The following is a 17,372-nucleotide window of genomic DNA, read 5'->3' as shown; positions in this document are numbered from 1 at the left end:
CATATGTTTATAATTACTCAAGCCTGGTTCATGGACACCATTTATAGGCAATTGAAAATATAGATCTGGATCTCAGTAAAGAAGTCATAGTTAAGGATCATAACATTTTATTTTTTACATCTGTTTTAAAAATTGTTGTGGTCTGCTCCTATGCATCTTAAAATGGAGCGAAGGTGGACAAGTGGGCTTTCAGGGTCAAATATAAAACATATAGTTCATTTGGTACAAATTAAAATTATTTAAACTCTGATCTGATTAGAGTCCGTCTTGAAAGAGTTATAATAGAAATTGTAATGCAAATAGAATTGTATTTTCTTTTTGAAAATAAATCTTGAGCACAGATCTAAGGCCTTTTCCTTAAAAAAAGCAAAAAAGTACTCACTAACAGATGGTAGTATTCCAAAGTCCTGGTACATGAAAGGTTATAGGGGTTTTGGAATCTGCCAAAGTTAATTATAGTCTTACAGCTCTGGAGAAGACCCAACAGAAGTCAATTTCAAACAAAGGTCAGGGTTAGTTAGAAAGTCATATCACACTTAAGCTTGAACTCAAACAAGGTTGCCTTAAATAGTTAAGGTCCGGTGAGTATCAAATTTCATAATTGTCAGGTACTTATAATTTTTATACTTGTAAAATCATGGAACCCTTTAAAAAAGACTATTGTCTTTATGTATTTTCAATAAATGAGCTGATTCTTTTTTTATGTGTAAAAAAAATGAATAAAGAAGGATGTGATGACTTCCCACTCGGAACTGTTTCTCAGAAGCCCCAGTGTTGAGACAGGGAAGCTGTTCCTGGCTCAGGCACTGCAGTGCACCATAGGGCAGCTCCCCTGAATTGCAGACCAGGTTCTGTGCAGCACTGGGCATGTTAATTTCACAAACTCCTATGTGTTCTAGGGTGGTAAACTCATGTTCATACTAGGATAATAAACAGTTTTCAGTTTCATTAGCAGAGGAGTAGGAGATCTTGGATTCTAGAAGAGTAGCTGAGAGAATCTAACTAGAGAATATGAGGGAAAGCTGCCCAAGACAGTTTCCTGGTTGTGCTCCACAGATGCTTGTGAGATATAGGATTGCATGTTGTCCTGTGATTCAGGTTATATTTAATTCTAGACTTCGAGGTGAATGAATTGCTAATATTAAAACTTTCCCCACACTAGAAGAACTCCTTGTCACTTCTTTACTGTGTCACAGCCAACTCCTTTAAATTTTGCCGTATTTTTTCCTTAGATAAGAGCACCAAGGCAGTTCCTTTACATGTTTTTCTTCTTAACAGTGGGATGCAAGCAAATCAATATCTAGTGGTCTTTTGTGCAAAGCTCAGTAAAATAATAGACCTGTGCCATTGGCAAGCTGGGGGAGGGACTCTAGTGACAAAATTATTGGTGAATTAAAGTAGATATGATGATAATGCTACTGGCCCAATAAAAAGTCTGAGAAATCAACTATTGGTAGTAAAATAAAAAGAAGCTGTTGCAGTCTGATTTAGGGTGGCTGGTACAAAAAAATGTAGTAAATAATGCATGCAGTGTATTCCTCTATGATTTTTTTTTTTGGTCCATTTCCCAGTTCTTGGGCTTTTGGAGACATATATGTAGATGTGGGTAGAAATACTTTAGAAAAGGGATAATCTTCCAGATATGTTGATCTAAGATACACTTTTCATGAAAACCTTCAGATATGAATGTTTGAGTTGAGTTAGCATAAGTAAGTGAAAGTTCTTCTGTATTTGAGCCTTGTAGATATAAAATTCCACTCCTCCTTATTACTCTGTTATTTTTTGAGCTACTAGTTACTTCAACCAGACAGATATTTGCTGATAGCAAGAGCTAAGGTTTGGAGCATAGGAAAGTTTTCAAACATATAGTATGGCATTGCCACCTCTGAGGCCAGCAGGAGAAACAAGTGCTTTGAGGAGGAACAAAATTTAGTCCCAAGAAAATAATTACTTAGGTCATTAGCTATTAGGAAAGAGACTAGCTAATACATGTAGTTGTACATATGAGTTTCAAGCTTTTTTTTTTTTTTTTTTTCCTGTACTCAGGCCTCTCACTGCTGTGGCCTCTCCCGTTGCGGAGCACAGGCTCCGGACGCGCAGGCTCAGTGGCCATGGCTCACAGGCCCAGCCGCTCCGCGGCATGTGGGATCTTCCCAGACCAGGGCACGAACCCGTGTCCCCTGCATCAGCAGGTGGACTCTCAACCACTGCGCCACCAGGGAAGCCCTGTAGTTGTACATATGGTTGTGGAAACACCTACTTGAAATCTTCCTAAATTGTTTTATGATATAATTTTTTTGAAAAATCTCTGCCTGGAAAGTGTTTTAGAATCCATTTTTTATGCTTCAAGCAAAGCTGTATGGTAACAACAACATATTGGATGCAATCCAGTAACAGCTGGTGTATTTTTGCCAAGAATTTTTTATTAGAACATGTGCAATTTTCTGAAGAATTACAAATATGTAGATAATTTATCTATATTCATTATTTTTAATGAATAAATATCTATTCATTAATAAATATCTATTTTTAAAGAGATAGAAAAGCATAAGTGAATTGGGAGATTGGGATTGACATATATACACTAATATGTATAAAATAGATAACTAATAAGAACCTACTGTATAGCACAGGGAACTCCACTTCACTGTATAGTAGAAAGTAACACAACATTGTAAAACAACTATACCCCAATAAAAATAATTTTTTTAATTAAAAAAATATAAAGAGGTAGAAAAGCATAAATCCATATCTATATATGGGTGAGGGTAATTTGTAAGTCAAAGACGATAACATATATTTCTTCAGAAATAATGTCAATCTCAAGAATATCTCTCTTTTAAAAATGTGTAATATTTTGGTACAAAATAAAACAATAGAACTAGATAACTTTCTATTCTGTTTTAAATGGGAATACAAATGTTTTGCTAATAAGAAAGTTATTTTTTGAAGAGTCTTCTTCAAAATAGCAACCAGCACTGATGTTACATATGGTTTATTGAGCTGAGATTGTTCTTCCACAAAAACAGTGTTAAAAATTATCTGCAGAACAAGAGAATTGCTGTGTGTAGCCCTGAGGACATCCTCACTTCTCTCCTGGGTGAGAACAACAGTGCTGCTGCTTCTGCTTTGGAGACCAGCACCTGTCCCCAGTAGAGACGCTTATTTCTAGAATTGAAAATCGGGTAGTGAGGTGTTACATCCCTTGGGACTACTACTTCAAAGCATGTTATCTGTGAGTTCAACTGGAAATAACATTTATTTTGATTAGAAAACACAATGTCAAATGGTCAAGGAAAGCTTCTGCCTTTTATTAGTCTCCATGCTAACATAAAACACTTTTTAAACAAAAATTTTTTGTTGGCTTCTTTTCTGTGGTTCATGTGTTCATTTTTCCTTTTTCTGTGTGAAAATAGAAGAAACACATACCATTTCATCTTCAATGAAGCTTTCTCAGGGGTACTATTTTAAAGAAATCTTTACATAAACTAAAATGCTTTCTAAGGTAATTGTGTATTATTTCCTATTTTTATATTGACTTTAATGACTAAGAATTTGCTATGATGTATATATATTATGATGTATGATGTATATATATTGTGTATTTCTTAGCTAAGTAATCTATAAACAATATAGTAATCCACTCTCCAAGATGTTAAATGATTTATCCAATACATGAAACATTTTGAGATAATTACGTTTATTACATACACCTGTATTATGTCACATAGAATATGTGTTCTGGTCACCACTCACCAGATATTTAAAAAGCACAGAACTTCTCATTTTGAAATATGTATCTAGTAATTTCCGCCAATAAACATAAAAATACCATTGAGTTTAATAGCAGTTATTCTGCCTGTAGAAGGTAGTCATGATAATCACTATGGTGTACACCTGAAACAAGTATAATATTGTAACTCATTTATACTTCAGTTAAAAATTTAAAAAGTAAAAATTAAATAAAAAAGAAGGAACTCATGCCTCTTCAATAAGTTCACTGGGTTATAACAATACCTGCTTATCTCACTGAGTTGCTTTTAGATCCGGAAACTAACATTTGGAGGGGTGCTGTGTAACCTGTAAAATGTCCATGAATGCAAGTGATCTTGCACAGGGGTAAACCAGTTACCTGAGCATAAGCATAAATTGCCTCTCAGTTGGCATTGATTCTTCTGCCACAAGCACTAAGCATGTCTCTTTCAGGACTCTGGAGTCATGCTCTCCTCCTGCATGGTGATGAAGTGTTTCCTCAGGATCTGGGTGGTTTGTTGGAGAATGGGAACTTATGAGCATTTGACACTGAATAAGAGGCTATGTATCTAGAATAAACGTGAATGTAGTTCCAGGAGAAAGAGACCAGACACGTAGAATTACTAAGAGCCTCCTTGCTACCGAACTTGGATCTAATATTACCAAAAAATGTGCATAAACAAAAGAAAGCTGATGTTGAAGTTTTGCTTATAATAGATAAAATGTTATATTTTTTAGAACGCTGCAAATGTAAACCTATCAGAGCTACACAGAAGACCTATTTCCGAAACAATTACAACTATGGTAAGGATAACTTCATGATTGATTTATAAACTGCTGAGTTAAGAAAGGATGTGTATGTGTGTGTAAGTAAGAATGAGGCTTAAAAACAAACAAGGACAACTTTTTTTTAAATTGATTTATTTAATTGATTTTTTTTTTTTGGCTGCATTGGGTCTTCATTGCTGTGTGTGGGCTTTCTCTGGTTGCCCCGAGTGGGGGCTCCGTGGGGTGCGCAGGCTTCTCGTTGCCGTGGCTTCTCTTGTCGTGGAGCACAAGCTCTAGGCGCGCGGGCTTCAGTAGTTGTGGCACGCGGGCTCAGTAGTTGTGGCTCACGGGCTCTAGAGCGCAGGCTCAGTAATTGTGGTGCACCGGCTTAGTTGCTCTGCGGCATGTGGAATCTTCCCGGACCAGGGCTTAAACCCGTGTCCCCTGCATTGGCAGGTGGGTTCTTAACCACTGCACCACCAGGGTAGCCCCAAAAAGGACAACTTTTAAGAGCAAACGCTCCCTGTTCCAAACAACTAAACGGTCTCATAAGGGGACCATTCTCAACAAATGCTTGATTTTTTTGAAGCATATCAGGCAGCATTGCTGGCATCTTAGAACCATGCAGTTAAGTACACAGAGATACATTTCAAAACAGATGGGAGGGACCCTTCCCTTTCTGACGGGCCAGGGAGGATCTGGAGCTGCAATGGGTCATCAGTTGTGATTTACGGGGGTGAACAGTAAGTGGGGTAAACAGAGGAGCACTTCAATGTGTTATGAGTGGTTAAAAGAATCAAACTGGGTTTCTTCAGTCTAACTCATGGAAAACATTGACAGAGTTTGAAAGTAACACAAAAGTTGTTAGTATTCAATTAAGGAAATGTTTTGTTATCTAGACTGACCTAGACATGTGGTATTCTGATAAACAAAATATTAATTGAAGAGCTACCAATCTAAATGTAGCTGACAAATTTAACTGGAGGAGGAAAAAGCCTGCTGCCTCTGTGCCAAGTACTGTTAGGCGGTTTCTATACACTATCTTATGTGATTTTCTCAACTGCGCCATGAGACGTTCTATTATCCTTATTTTATCAATGATTATTGAACCTAAGTTGTCTTTCCTTTGATTATTCAGAATTACTTTTGGGTACTGGGATGCTTCAGAGTCACAAATATCAATTACCGCTATATTTCAAAGGGTCAATTAATAGAGTTTTCCAGTTGATAAAATAAGGAACAAATCAGTATTTGCTGTATTCCATAGGCATTTTATTATGATTTTCCCCCTGTGGCATTTATGAGATTAATAAAGTTCATGTTACTGTCTCTGTCGATGCTGAGTAAATGAATAAACATGGCAATTAAATAGATTTTTAAATGCACCTACATTATTAAAATGAGGGCTTTATTATTGAGTTTACATGCCCTACTTTAGAGAATATAGGACATACCCGGCACACTTATCCTGCTTTTATAATTTTGGGAATTGGATGGAGAGAAATGGGTAAATCTCTGTAAGAGTAATCTTTGATATCTTTGAGAATACTGTGTATTGAAAGGTATCAAGTAAAAGATTCAGTGTAGTTAAATCTCTTTAAAATAAATATACCTAGTTTCTCAAGTTTTTCTTCAACGGAATCAATTTTTATTTTTTGTTTACTAACATCTTTAGAGGAATCTATAGTTTCTCTTAGCCAATGGTAGACACACTTTCCAAGGTTGAAATGTTTACCTGGCTGCTCATCTGAGGACCCTCTCCTCTACAAAGTGATATGAGATATCACAAGAAAAAGGAAGTCTTAATTTTTAGGAGATTAGCTTTGTAAGACTGAAAAATGCTATATGAACTTTTAAGTACGGTTATATTAAAAACAAAAGCATGATAGAAATTTTATATTGGGGAATTTTAGTTGAATTTATATTTATTTTACTTATTAATTTTTACTATACCCAACCTTCTTAGTGCTGCAGTGGTTAGTGCTGCTATTTTTGTTAAAAGATAAAATACTACTGGGTACAAGTCAGGGGAAGAGAAAATCAGCAACGAGATAGCTGAGTGAAAATTACAACCGAAAATGGGATACAGAGCACAGTTAATGGAAATTTCTTTCTTTCTTTCTTTCTTTCTCATAGCCAAACAATTTCTTTCTCATAGCCAAACAATAACTAGATTGCCCATAGTTTAAGGATTTTCACTTGTCTGAGGCTTACTCAGAGATTCTCTGGGGAAGGCAGGCACTGAAATGATTAAATAGAAGGAAAAACCCTGCAAAGAAAATACATTTTAAATTCCAAAATATGTTGATTTTTGTCTTTCTTAAATATCTACATGTGTCTACTGAGAAAACAAAGTGGGGGTGGGAGCATTTGATAATTCAGATAAAACCTCTGCCTCATTCAGATTAATTCAGTTTAAAGCTCTTGAGCTTTAACAAAATTGCTTGAATAATAAAGTAAGTCTTGTAGAGAGATATTTATTTTGGAGTGGGTACATGTGCTAAAAATTTCTAATGAAAATAGTAGACACACCGGGTAAATAAATCATTAGTTTGAGAAGGTTTGCACAGTTCACTAATCTGTGATAGTTGATGAATGCTATGAAGCACATTCACATAAGCCAGGACGCACAAAAATGTCTGCTAGCTGGGGTTGTGAATCTATCATCTGACTCTCCCAAATGACATTTCAAAAAGGGCAATCTTATCTTTTGTTAAAATAAGAGTAGAACACTAATAAAAAGGGACTCCTTCACTCACAAATCACACCAAGCAGGGACAGCTGGGCAGTTACATTTTGCTTAGTATAAGCTCTCATACTTGAGACAACTAGTTCTCTGAAGATTGAAATACCTGTGAAGCAAAAATGAGGTTTTGTCCTAAAGTTTTTAGAATTAGTAACTTAATTTTTATTGTATGTGTCTTGTACTGGTGGAATGTTATTGAATAAGTTTCTGTATGGAATTGGGGCATTGATGGGAGGCAATGGCTTATTAGCTGGCTTTATATTTTCACGGATTACTTTTTTCTTTGTAGTTCAAAACCCCTAAAATATGTGGGAAGGGACTCAGATGAAGGTAGTTTACAGATATATGCCTAAGAGGCTTTCAAAAAGTACATTCATTTGGTTATGTTGTGTTTTCCTGTGTATAATATCCATGGATATTGAACTAGAGCAATGAGGCTGCCTGGTCAAAAGCCACTGGCTTCTTACTAATTGACATTTTTGCTTCTTCTTAGGCTTTTTCAAACTCCCCCTTTAGGAAAAAAAAAGTAAAAAGCTCATTTACCAGAAGTAGGAATCTAAAGAATTTGGCTCTTCCGAAGGAGAGAAATACAGAAAAGAAGGAGAACTGTACTTTCTAGATTCTGAGTTAAATACTTTGACTTTGCAACTGAATTAGTTTTAAGGCAGTTTGTCTTTATATTGAGAAGTCAAGCCGAGTCTTATAAGTTGGATGCTAGAATATCCCTTGAAAGAGGTAAATTAATGCAATTGACATATTAGACCACATTCCATAGCACATGAGTGGCGACAGTTTTTATTCAAAAAGAAAATGCAGTATACCTAAAGGAAGGTATGAAAGATAATCTATACTGAAACAAAGGAAGAAAGGAGCAGATGTCTGAACAGTGAGCTAAGATGAGGAAGGTGGAAAGATTGAAGAACAAGCTTGGGGACACCGTAGAACAGAACAACTTTATGACGCTAAAGAAAACCCCAACTCTTTAGAAAAGCTGTTAATAGACCCTATAGAAGAATGCTGACAAAGCAACAAAGAATATTTAAGTACTAGGTCTTTACATATAGTGAAATTAATATAGTTTAAATTCTTCTTGGCACCATTGAAACTGCACATATACATATACACACATCCAAAATGAAATTTTGAAGGAAAATTACATCCAGATTCAATCTTTGATTATCTAAATGGTTTCTCACCATGAAATACATGCACATATGTATGCTTATATACACACAAATATAAACTTACATGCAAAGGGGATCAGGGCTGAACATTAAGGGGGCAGGTGTGTTGTGTAGTGTGTCACTCACTACTGTCTAAGGTGAAAATATATGGTTGACTTTTCCTCTCTATTCTTTGAGCATTAAGTGGATATGAATTGACTAGAAAGAAGCCTATGTGTCTTTTTTGAATGGGGTGCCTATTGTGTATCATATTACCACATCAGCTTTATTGTCTTTTATCCAGTCATTCGGGCTAAAGTTAAAGAAGTGAAGATCAAGTGCCATGATGTGACTGCAGTAGTGGAGGTGAAGGAGATTTTAAAGGCTTCTCTGGTAAACATTCCAAGGGACACTGTTAACCTTTACACCAGCTCTGGTTGCCTGTGTCCTCCACTTAATGTCAATGAAGAGTATCTCATCATGGGCTATGAAGATGAGGAACGCTCCAGGTAATTCACTCCTTAAGGATTCAGAATAATGACTCCTGGGTTCTTACTTTGGGATCTGTCTACCTTCTGAGGGATTAAAGATCAGTTTTAGTTGGATCCTTCAATTTCATGTATTGGATACAAAAGTATATGTGGGAAATTTGTGGGTGTGCATTTTTCTGGGGAGAGGGATCATAGCTTCATTTGTTCTTAGAGGGGTCCATGACTCCCAATTAGTTAGAATTACTGTTCTAAAACTTGGCTGTCCTAGTCTAGTATAAACAGTAAGTCTTTCTGACAATGATCCCTTGTACTTTTCAGTAATATATTTTAATGTTTCAAAAATGGTTGCTTCTTTAAAAATATAGATTACTGTTGGTGGAAGGTTCTATTGCTGAGAAATGGAAGGATCGACTTGGTAAAAAAGTTAAGGTAAGCCTAAATTTTATGTTCAAAATGATAAACAGAAAATAAAAGTAGAAAGACAGTCATTTAAACAAAATAGCTGCCCTCAACTTCATGAGAAATATTAAAACCTGATACATATATATTTAATATTCCAAGAACTGAGTTTGTCTGTAATGTCTGTTTCGTTTAAGGAGCAAATTCTCTGTGTGTGTATCAGAGATCTAACTACAGCTGTCTAACTTCCCACCATGGGAAGTCTAGCTGTAGTTAGGCCAGCCCTGCTCTGGTGGCTCCTCATTATCATTAAGGCTCCAGGCTCCCTCTAGCTTACGGATCGGTCATTTTCAAAGATATTGCTTCCATATTCAAGGTTAGCTGGACGTCACAGGATGGCTGCCCTACCTCCACATCACACCTACATTTCAGGGAGAAAGAAAAGGGAGGTAAAAATAGATTCCAAGCATCCTACCTAGCAATTTTACTTAGGACTGGGTCTCCTGTCCATCCCTAGCTGCAAGAGAAGCTGGAAAATGTAGTTTTTTTAGCTGAATATGTTGGTTCCTTGAACAATTGCAGTTCTGTGAGTCAGAGAAGAAGGGGAGAATAAAGCTTGGGTACAAAACTGCCAATATTGTCCCAATGCATAGGCACCAGTTCCTATGTACAAGGTGCAGCCACATTCATCTGTATATAAGAGATCTGACCAAATTAGGTCCTTAGAGCAGAAACATAGCTTTATTGTTTTCTTTTTTTTTTTTTTTGCGGTACGCGGGCCTCTCACTGTTGTGGCCTCTCCCGTTGCGGAGCGCAGGCTCCGGACACGCAGGCTCAGTGGCCATGGCTCATGGGCCCAGCCGCTCTGAGGCATGTGGGATCTTCCTGGACCGGGGCACGAACCCGCATCCCCTGCATGGGCAGGCGGACTCTCAACCACTGCGCCACCAGGGAAGCCCCATAGCTTTATTTTTAAGCCAATGACTCTTAGATTCTGTAAGTGATGCATTTTTTAAAAAATCACAGTAAATCACCTTATTATAGAAGGTTCCATTTCCTCTTACTAAGCAAATCTGTTTCAACAAAAGGAATGTGGGTAGTATGCACAGAAGGGCAAAGAATCAAAAACGGTGTGTGTGTGTGTGTGTGTGTGTGTGTGTGTGTGTGTGTGTGTGTGTGTGTGGTGGGCAAAAAGGGGGGGAGGGGAGAGTGGGAATTGTACCAAACATAATATATCCTCTTCCCTCTGAGTCTGAAGGCTTGGGAAACATTTACAAGTGTAAGTTAAACACCCCCAGGCAGTTTATCTTATACACCTGGCACTTGACACAGCCGATACATTTCAGTTTAAGTGACCTACGAGAAACGTAGAGGGCATTATTTTGCAGGGAGAAAATACCCTCCAGAAAGCTATCCCTCCCCCTCCCCCCGCCCCCCCACCTCCGCTCCAGTATTTTGTCAAAAGTGAGATGTATTTCAAGTTCAGACTCATGAGAATTCTCTATTTGTATCTCTTTTCAATTTGTTTGCTGTCTGTTAAAAAGTAGCTCTTCTTCAGTGTATTGGAATCTCTTACTGTCCTTTTAATTCCGTTTTCTGCTTGCTAATGCAGAACAGGAATTTGTCCTAAATTCCTGTACCAGTTGGAAGAGCTTTCAACATCATTGCTGCAAAGCATATAACACGGCTTGCTGCTTCTCTTTTGGTACCAAAACAATTATCATCGTGTAAAGACCCAGGACACATGGCGTGTTTGTCCTTTTTCTTAGGAAGGCAAAGATATTTTCCATTGCTTTCTACAGGGAACTCACAGTTATTATTGTGAACTCATTTATATTTTCAGTCTGGATTTAAACATGCTGAAGGGAAGAAATAACTTGAACAATTTTTAATTCATACACAGAACTCAGGGTTAAAGACCATGAATGGGAAACCTCTTTTGGCTAGAATTACTGAGATCCTTACTGTAGTTTTCTAGTCCGTTCTGAAGATGTAAAAAAAGAGTTTTATGGAGGATACTGGTTTTTTTTAAAGTAAGAGTTGTCCTTTTCAGCTGATTTTTTTTTTGCACTCAGGGATAGATCAAGAATTAAATAAAGACTTTTTTATGGTTTTGCAATGCAAATTTTTTTTTTAAACCTAAGTCTCTGTAATAGCAGGTTGTTCAAATCAAGATATTTGGCCTGCCTTGGGGAGCTGAAATTCAGACTTTTTTTTTTAATATGAAAATCCAATAAGATTGTGGAGTTAAATGTGCTAAAATGAAGAATTACTTTCACTAATTTCAGTAATTGAAAATAGAGAATTTGTTATCTACTAAGAATTTTATACATTTTTATCTGTGAATCTTCAGAACACTAAGCAGATGCTAGAATTAATTCTAATATGTAAATGATAAGGTCTAGTAAGTCCAAGAATCTTCGAATGGTAACTGATGGAGTTAGAATTTGAACTTGGGCCATCTGACATTAGCTCCTTGCTGCTCAAAGTGTGGTCCCTGGACCAGCAACACTGGCATCACCTGGGAGCCTGTTAGGTATGAAAATCTTGGGCCCCATCCCAGACCCACTGAATGAGGATCTGCAATTTTAACAAGATCTCCAAGTTATTTCTATATTCATTGAAGTTTAAGAAGTACTGCTGTAGCCCTTATTCTTATTTACTACCTGTAATACCATAATATAACTTCCTTTTAAATTATTATATTCAATAATGTAAACATTATTGAAATTGTTAATATGAAATATTAATAAGCTTGATTGTAGTTATTAGAAACATTGGTGATGTCTGCTTTGTAAAACGTAGAATGAGGGCAGAACTTTGTTCTGTTTTGTTGCACTTGGTAGATATTATTTAGGAAATATTTTTAAGGGACTCTACCCCCTCCCCCCATTTTCATTTTTTTCACTGCTCAAATCACACAGGTTTAAAAGGCTGTGTTTTTACAAGTCATAAGAGAGGAAAATAAAAAGTAGCCCTTTCTTCAAATTCTCTATGTAAATCTTCCATTTGTTGGTCACCCATGAAGTACTAGACTTGTGTATGTTACCTCAGGAAATACCCACAGATATCAATGTATATTTGTGTCACCGTTTATTGGATATTTTAAGTTAAAGATTTGATATGAAAGCATTACTGATACAAGTGGCCAATTTTGTGCTTTTTCAAATAAAAGAATTATGTTTACATAGCATCCATCTCATTGTTATCCTGAGATATAGATTTTTATACTTTTGGAAAAGTAGTAAAATGCTTTTGAGATCTGATTTTGCAGTCTTACTCAGTTGTTAGAATAATAGAAGTGATGACCCTGGTAATATGCGCTTGTGACCGTTTTCTGTTTTAAATTTCACAGCGCTGGGATATGAAGCTCCGTCATCTTGGACTGAATAAAAGTGATTCTAGCCATAGTGATTCCACTCAGAGTCAGAAGTCTGGTAGGAACTCTAACTCCCGGCAAGCACGCAACTAAATCCTGAAATGCAGAAAATCCTCAGTGGACTTCCTATTAAGACTTGCGTTGCTGGACTAGCAAAGGAAAATTGCACTATTGCACGTCATATTCTATTTTTTAACCACAAAAATCAGGTGGTAACTGATATTACTTCTATTTTTTCTTTTATTTTCTGCTTTTCTCCTACCCTCCATCCCTACCCCCCTTTTTTGTGGTCTGGGTGCAGATCCTTAAATATATTTTATGTATTCTGTTTCACTAATCATGGGAAAACTGTCCTTTGCAATAATAATAAATTAAACATATTGATACCAGGGCCTCTTTGCTGGAGTAAATGTTAATTTACTGTTCTGCACCCAGATTGGGAATGCAATATTGGATGCAAAGAGAGATTTCTGGTATACACAGAAAGCTAGATAGGCTGTAAGGCATACTTTGCTGATCTAATTACAGCCTCATTTTTGCATGCCTTTTGGGCATTCTCCTCACGCTTAGAAAGTTCTAAATGTTTATAAAGGTAAAATGGCAGTTTGAAATCAAATGCCACACAGGCAAAGTGATCAAGCACCAGGAAGCATTTATGAGGAAACGACACGCAAGACGAATTATTTGCAAGATTGGCAGGAAGCAAAATAAACAGTGTTAGGAGCTGGGGAAAGAGCATTTTGCCTGATCGAAAAGCACAACTGAAACCAGTAGCTGTTGGGGTGTTAACAGCAGTGTTTCTCTTTTGGCAACACATTCGATTTGTTTGTGAATATATTAATCAGCATTAGGGAAGTGAGTTATAACCAGACATCAGCTGTTATCAGCATGGCTCTGTTTAATCTGCTTCCTTTTAGATAACCCCATTGGTGTAAGTCTTTTTCTTCTTCTTCTTTTAAAATAAATCTCACTTGCTGCATTTGACCAGGAAAAGAAAGTGTGTACGCATATGCACCAGGGTGTTATTTTTTTAAAGATATGGGGCTCTCTAAAATGCTGTAGTTGCAGGATGGTAAAATGTGCAAGATTCTGGGTGTGGGTGTGTCTGTGTGTGTTAGCGTGGGGTGTGTGTCCGTACACTCACACCCAAGCTGAACTGAATTACAGGCCTGTGCAGTGGCCTGCACTTTATCATTTGGATTTGTGCTGTTTAATGCTCAGTAAAATATGCTTAATAAAAAGAATGATGGTGGTCAGGAGAGAGGTGATTCTGACTTTTGAAACAAATGCTCATTCTCATTACCCAAGCTGCAGTGGGGTCCCCCAGGGACCATGGGGAACAAATGATGCTCTCACTTCTTCCTCCAGCAGGGGGTCTTTAGAGCCTGTGCCCATCACTTGACAGTCTCATTCTCTTAAATTTACATATTTGATATTAGTATTAATAGAACCAAATTTCTAAGCTGTGGTATGCTGAAAAGAAAACACTTATGAAGCAAATGGTGCTGTTTCCTTCTACAAGGCCAAACATGCAAGAATGAAATTCATTCCTGAACAAAAGTTTCCTAAAATGGTAAATAACAATTGATCTAAATTCCCTCTTTTGGAAGTAAGAGAACATCCCTGCCTCCTGACTGACCCCCAAACCCCAACAATTTCCACAATCCCAGAAGAAGGAGTTCTCACCTTTGCCTACATCAGGACCACATAGTCTTTGAGCTGCCATATGGTTGCTTTCAGGTATTTTCACCATCTGCCCTTTGGGCTTTACTCTCAGATGGCTAAGACAGGGTCATTTCTTTCCAGGTGCTGCTGTTGTAACCCACAAAGGGGAGTTTGGGTGTCACAGGGTAGTAGTGAAGTCCCACAGTGGATGAACTTCACCTCAGTATCTCTCTTCCTGACCTCAACCTGAGCTTCAAAGACTGAGGACTGGAAACTAGCACTTCTGCCTCTTCCTGTTTCTCTCATGCCTTTTTCATGTTAATGAGGAAAGAAGGGCAAGAACCGACTGCAAGAGATTTAAAGGAATTGGTTTCTCAAATCCACAAAATGTCATCAACTCTTCCAAACCATAGTAAGAGGAATTTTAAGTAGCAAAATCTTTTGAGGTACAATGAAAGCCACAGCTGTTTGCAGCTCCTGCAGGTGTCTTTTTTGGGGAGAGGGCAATAATATTTGTGTAGAGGTTTGAGACAATTTATGTTCAATACATATAGAGTTGTGATATTTATAAGCAAAAGAGGACCAGAGTTTTAGATTCAGCTGTGTTTTCTTCCACCTTCCATTTTGCTCATCAGTATGAGCCTGTCAGCTACAGTTTCTAACGGTATAAGGTCCCTGAATAAAGTACATTTGCTTTTTCAGTTTGATAGTTGCAATATCTCCATTAATAAATTATGTACGGCCTATTTTGGAGGATGACATGATTTTTTTATCTTAATGGTCACGTTTCTAACCAGACTGCAAAATTATTTCTACTCTGTAATTGCCGTAATACAAATACATCTCATTAATGCCCCTCTACAGGCTTTTCTGACAAGTATTAACTTTCAAAGCCACTAAAAATTTAATATATATGCCTCCTTGTCAGTAACTTGAGATCTACAAAATTAATTTAACATTTCTTTGGAAAATTTTGTTCACTTTCAGGATTTAATTTTCCTAGCCAAATAACAACACCAAAAATGTTAGACGCATGCTGAATAAACTAGCAAAAAGTACAATAACAGCAAACTTGGATTCTCCTCATGGATACGTGAGTATTTTACTGTGTCACGTCCAGAGTGTAATCTGATTCAGTGCCATATGTTGCACTGAGCATTGGAGGTGGGGTGAGACAAAGCCATGTCATTCCACATCTGTTACAGATTAAGAAGGCAAATACAAAAATTGTAATCACTATGAAGTAAATAGCACTACTTATTGTCTTCTGCAAGAAATTATTTGCTATTATCTTTCAACAAGTAAAATGAAAAATTAAATATTTCAAGAGTGATGTTTATTTAGACTGAATTTTAATATTTTAATAATACAAGCTTTCAAGAACATGGGTGAAAGTGAGGTAAAGCGGAGATTTCTAATACTGTTATTGAAATCCAACCGATAGAATTTTAAAATATGGTTGCCAGCTGTACTAATATTACCAAAAACAGTATAGTTATGCCTTTGATAATTTACCTCTTAGGGATAATAATGTCTAACAGTGGCTCGAGTGCTCTGCAGAACATTTGGCATGTGTATTACCTCATGTAATCCTTGAAAGTCCGTGAAGGAGGAATTGTTATTTCCATTTTACAGATGAAGAAATCAAGAATTTAGAAATTCAGAGTTATGTAAGTAGCAGAGCTGGGCCTCAGACCATCTTATTCCCCAAGTTATCTGTTCTTCACCTTTGAAATTACTCATAAAAAGTTAAGTGCTTCCTGACGTAAACACTCAGCAGTGCCATCAACCTGGAACTACAGCTGCCCTCACTCCTTTTTCCTTAGAGACATTCAGTCATTCAAAATGGTCCCCTTTAAAAAAAAAAAAAAAAAAATGGTCCCCTTATCACATCTTGAAAAGAGCTTTGTTAAGGCACCTGGATTCAAATTCTCACTTTGCAACTTACTGGCTGTTTAGTCTACACTACCAAGTTTTAAGATCAGGTGAGCTGAGCTGGGTGGAGCCTGTTGGGCAGTGCCTAGAGCATGGGAGGTGCTTAATAAGTGTCAGAATCATTCCACCTTTTACTCTTGAATACCTTTATGGGTACTCAGCTCTCAAACAGTTCTCTCGCAAGTGCTTAACGGGAGAAGAAAAGCGGCTTCCAAGCGATCCTACCCGCTGTCCTGGTCTCTCTCCTCCATCTTTACGATGCCAGACTCAAAAAAAAGTCCCCCCAACTCATCCTCAAGTTAAAGATGATTGAAATCGTCTTCGTTTACCTCCTCCAGCCAGGCAGATGTGCTGAGAAAGCAACATGATCAGGAGACTAGATGAATACTTATTCAATTTTGAAAAAGATAAGATTTTGTAAAAACAGCATAGTACTCAATTCTACAAATTCTTACATCACTGATACAAAGTTATTTCAAATGTGATTTATTTTGGAAATCAACCAGAATACTTCTCCAATCACTTTTAAATATAGAGGATGATAAAACCATAGAAAGCTTCATATCTTTATGCTGTTCATCTCGATGGAGATGTCAACTTCCATATTAATTCACTTAATCTTTCAACTTTTAAGTGGAATTGGACTTTTATACTTTACTGTTATCTATTATAAGTAATAAATTATTTCACATCAAGGAGCAAAGCAGGTCAAACAATTTTCTCTTAATGTTATTGGAAAAAGTTTGGCTCTCCAAAAAAGGTTTTCGCTCCTGGTTTAGGTGAGCAAGAAGAGACCTCTTGCAAAGATACATGTTCTCAATATGAGCTGAATTTTGTCGGAGGAGCTTCTTGGTGTTTTTCATTTCCTAGGGAGTTCCAGAAGTACTAAAATTATATCGAGACAAAGTGTTTATGTTTCAAAAGTGCAGGCTCTGCATTCCAGGCTACACACTGAGGGTTCTCAAAACAGAGGCAGCTTTTACTGAAACTTGGAAATAAGAAGAACTCACAAGGGCTTGGACTAGTACATACTGGAAAAATAGAAGATAACCTAAGAGCCAGCTGAAGAAGGG

At 37.0% G+C, this 17,372-nt stretch overlaps 1 protein-coding gene across 1 annotated transcript in view; it reads left to right on the top strand.

Annotated features, from left to right (window-relative positions):
- FRZB (frizzled related protein) overlaps positions 1-13,958 on the top strand; it is a 34,343-nt gene extending 20,385 nt beyond the window's left edge. Inside the window, exons 3-6 of the mRNA XM_004267402.3 lie at positions 4,492-4,557; positions 8,735-8,939; positions 9,287-9,350; positions 12,676-13,958. Of these exons, the coding sequence (XP_004267450.1) occupies positions 4,492-4,557; positions 8,735-8,939; positions 9,287-9,350; positions 12,676-12,792 (452 nt within the window). The 3' untranslated portion in view covers positions 12,793-13,958. The remainder of the gene's footprint in view (positions 1-4,491; positions 4,558-8,734; positions 8,940-9,286; positions 9,351-12,675) is intronic.
- The last annotated feature ends 3,414 nt before the right edge of the window (positions 13,959-17,372 follow it).

This window comes from Orcinus orca, chromosome 7, assembly GCF_937001465.1.
Source record: "Orcinus orca chromosome 7, mOrcOrc1.1, whole genome shotgun sequence".
NCBI lineage: Eukaryota > Metazoa > Chordata > Mammalia > Artiodactyla > Delphinidae > Orcinus > Orcinus orca.
Note: the sequence above shows the minus strand (reverse complement) of the source record. Positions and strands in the feature narration are given on the sequence as shown.